This window comes from Castanea sativa, chromosome 5 (assembly GCF_040712315.1).
Source record: "Castanea sativa cultivar Marrone di Chiusa Pesio chromosome 5, ASM4071231v1".
Lineage (NCBI taxonomy): Eukaryota > Viridiplantae > Streptophyta > Magnoliopsida > Fagales > Fagaceae > Castanea > Castanea sativa.
In genome coordinates this window covers 23183521-23186874 of record NC_134017.1, presented here as the reverse complement: position 1 = coordinate 23186874, position 3354 = coordinate 23183521, and the positions used below count along the sequence as shown (strand labels likewise).

At 40.2% G+C, this 3354-nt stretch overlaps 1 protein-coding gene across 1 annotated transcript; it reads right to left on the bottom strand.

Annotated features, from left to right (window-relative positions):
* Positions 1–278: 278 nt before the first annotated feature.
* LOC142637060 (gibberellin 3-beta-dioxygenase 1) lies at positions 279–2035 on the bottom strand. The gene is made up of 2 exons (XM_075811346.1): positions 1302–2035; positions 279–1002 (listed from the first exon to the last, which is right to left on the bottom strand). Exons 1-2 carry the CDS (start codon positions 1775–1777, stop codon positions 372–374), a joined length of 1107 nt encoding a protein of 368 aa, XP_075667461.1. The 5' UTR covers positions 1778–2035; the 3' UTR covers positions 279–371.
* Positions 2036–3354: the final 1319 nt, after the last annotated feature.

Here is a 3354-nt window from a genome sequence, read left to right as displayed (position 1 = left end):
TTATTGGAGGGGAGATCTTCCTTCATATCCGGGGCAAAAAGATGTCGGCTTATGTGTCCTTTCCATGAATATTCAAATTAGGCAATTTTCCCTCTATCTCTTTCACCACAAAGACAAAAGATAGCACAGGCTCTTTGTTTTCATCCCTTTATGATTTGATATAACCTATCCTGTATGGACCTTTTTCCATTGGCAATTTACAAGTCTTCGTCTTCTTTTCTTTTTCTTTTTTTCTTTTTGTTTCCTAATCCCATGAACCTTTACTTTAACAAATGAGATTACCAATAACACGTCCAAATTAATTAAACAATAGGAAAAACAAAAATGGAAGACCAAAATGAATAAAATACTTAATAATTGAAAATAAATTTCTAGCCAACTTGTACTCTATTATGATCATTTACATCAACCAATCCATTAAGAGGAACACAAAGCCGGACACATGAAAGTGCCTTATTGAAATGCTTTGCCTTGGTGCCAAGGTACTCATTCCAAGTGACTGGCCTATAGAGTGGAGGGTGACTTGGGCCTAATAGTTTTGAGAGTGGTGAGATTTGGACACTGTCTGGTGGCCCATAGAGGTAGGCCATGGATAAACGATAACGGGTCCGGTTCACCATCGCCCTGTGGAGCACACTCGGGTACAACCCGTTTGATAATATGTGAAGAAGGTCACCTATGTTGACCACCAGTGCACCCTGAACCGGATCCACCGTGACCCACCCAGTTCCCTCCCGGAGGACCTGCAAGCCACTGGTGTTGTTTTGGTGGAGAATTGTGAGCAAGGTTGAGTCAGTGTGGGCTGCTAGACCCATGGCCTGATCTGGATCCGGACAAGCGGGGTAAGAATTCAATTGCAAGGCAGCACTTGCTCCTTGGAATTCACCTTTTGGGCCAGCCCATTTGATATCTTCGTTGCATATGCCCAATGAGCCCAAGATTAGCCACATAAGTCTCCCTGCAAGCTTTTTCATCTCTTTCTCATATTCTTCAATTATGTCACTGAAAAAACAAAAGCAAAAACAAAATCAGAACACTGTATAATAGCAAATTGAAGATGCTATCATTATAGATAATAAACAAGTTTAACAGTAAGAGAATGGGTTTTGTTTTGTTGATATTATCACTACAAATCTTTCTTGTGGGTCCATAGCTCTCATTGTAATCTTTGCTAATTGCATTAAGAAAAGAATATGGGTTTTTATGTTTTGGCTTTAGTACTTTCCTCCCCACATAAAATTGTGACCATAAAAAGCAAACAAACAATGCGCTTTTACACGTGCATGAGCATGTGTGAGTACCAGAATTTGCTGTATTCTTGGGGCCAAAGTTGGCGAAAATGTTCAAGTGGAGACCCTACAATAGTGAAGCCCTCGGACCACATGAGCTTTGGGAAAAAGGAAGAAATCCGAGCTAGTCCATAGCCTGAAACACCGTCTGGGGAACGAGCTGCTTTGAGCTTTTGCTGTTGGGGCAGTGAGAAAAGGCATCTACTAACACTCTCAATGTCATCAAGAAGTTTTGTTGGGATGCCATGGTTTGTAACTTGGAACACACCCCAAGTTTTGCATGCATGGCCTACGAGTGTAAGGGCATTTGGGTCAGTAAGATCGATGAGTGGCACTGACTCTGAGCTAAATGATTCACAAGAAGGGTACTCGTCTAGTTGTGTCCATTTGTACGAGTCAGGTAGTTCTTGTAGTGAGTTAAAGTCTTGGTGTTTGGGGTATAGCTGAACAGGATGGGCTTTAAAGGCATCTGAGAGTCTTGAAGGCATAGTGAAAGTTATATGTTGGTGCGTGTGTGTGTGTGTAGTGAGAGAGATTGTGTTTTGTTAAGAGAAAAAGGAAGAGGGAGAGAGAGGGAGAGAGAAATTGTGTATAGAAGAAATGGGTTTCTTGGAAGTTTGGATACTATCAAAGTTGTGTAACTAGAGGATGAGAATCAAGTTGTTGTAGCTACTAGCTAGTGGGAATAGTAGTGGTGGTACTTAGTTCCAAGGAAAACATAGGATGATAGATAGATAGGAAGTTGAGATGAGAAGTATGATGGGTGTAGTGGGACTATATATAGAGAGAGAGAGAGAGGTAAGTGTGTGTGTGTGTGTGTGTGTGTGTGTGTGTGTGTGTTTGGGTGGAAGGATAATATTGGGTGTTTGACAAGTTGGGTGAGATCAATTAGTGAGTGAGTGAGTGTTGGGAGGGATTGGTGCTTTCTTTCATAGAGGGGTTTGAGTGGTGCTGGGGAGTGTAGATAGAAGGGGACAAGGACATGAAAGGAGAGCAAGTGTTTTTGTATTGGACAAGGGAAAGAACAAAAATGGAAAGGACCATCTTGTCCTCTACAAACAATATAACTGAACCAAATAAAGGCATCTCTCAACCTCTCAAAAACCAAAAGGGGTTCCCACGGAAGGAGAGGGCCCTTTCCTCTCTCCATGTGCCTTTGTCTTGTCCTCAAGTAGAAAAACATCTAAATCACCATCCCCGGCCATCTTGGTCCTAATCTCTCTAAACTATCGGACAATACCCACCTTTACTTTGGGTCCTAATCTCTGTTCACTATAGGACAATGCCAACCTTCACTTGAATTAAAATCCATCAAAATTTATTAATTGATTTCCCAACTTGCCCTTTCAAAATTGGTGAAACTTCTGTCTTGACTCTATGCTCACTTGGGGCTGGGGGGTCATCAGCAACAATTATTTTTTCCTCTTCTTCTCTTTTGGGTTCTGGTTGAGAAAATTTCATTATTTGAAGAAAGAAAATCACAAATTAATTACAACTTTCAAGGATGGCATCCATTCTAGCTTACCTAGCTGTGGGGGATCCCTCTTTGTCAAGAATGATTTGGAAAGACAAATTCGGAATCTATTCAAGGGGCATTTCTGTCCTCCAACCAAAAATAAAAGTGGGATGAGTGCTCCTAAGCTTTTCACTTGTATATTTGGTCATATCCAAAAGAAAAGTAGTAAAGTTCCCTTTGGTATTTTGCGGTTAGATTTGCTTCCTTTTGTCCCATATGACCCCAAGTGGGCTCCCAAAAACCACCAATATTTTAGTACTCCAACATTTTTAGGGGTGTCCTAAAGCATTACATAATGGGTCATTTTGTTCTTTGATTTAGAATCCTTCCACTGTCTCCTACAATTTCTCCTTTTTATCCATATATACAAGAAGTTAGAATGATCCAATTAATTCTTTTGTTGTTTTATTGCTTCTAACTCTCTTTTTGTGTGGTTGCCATGCTCACTTAACAATAACCTAAGCAAGATTATTACGTCATTCCATATATATAAATATATATATATATATACACACACACACACACATACAAATATACATATCAACCATG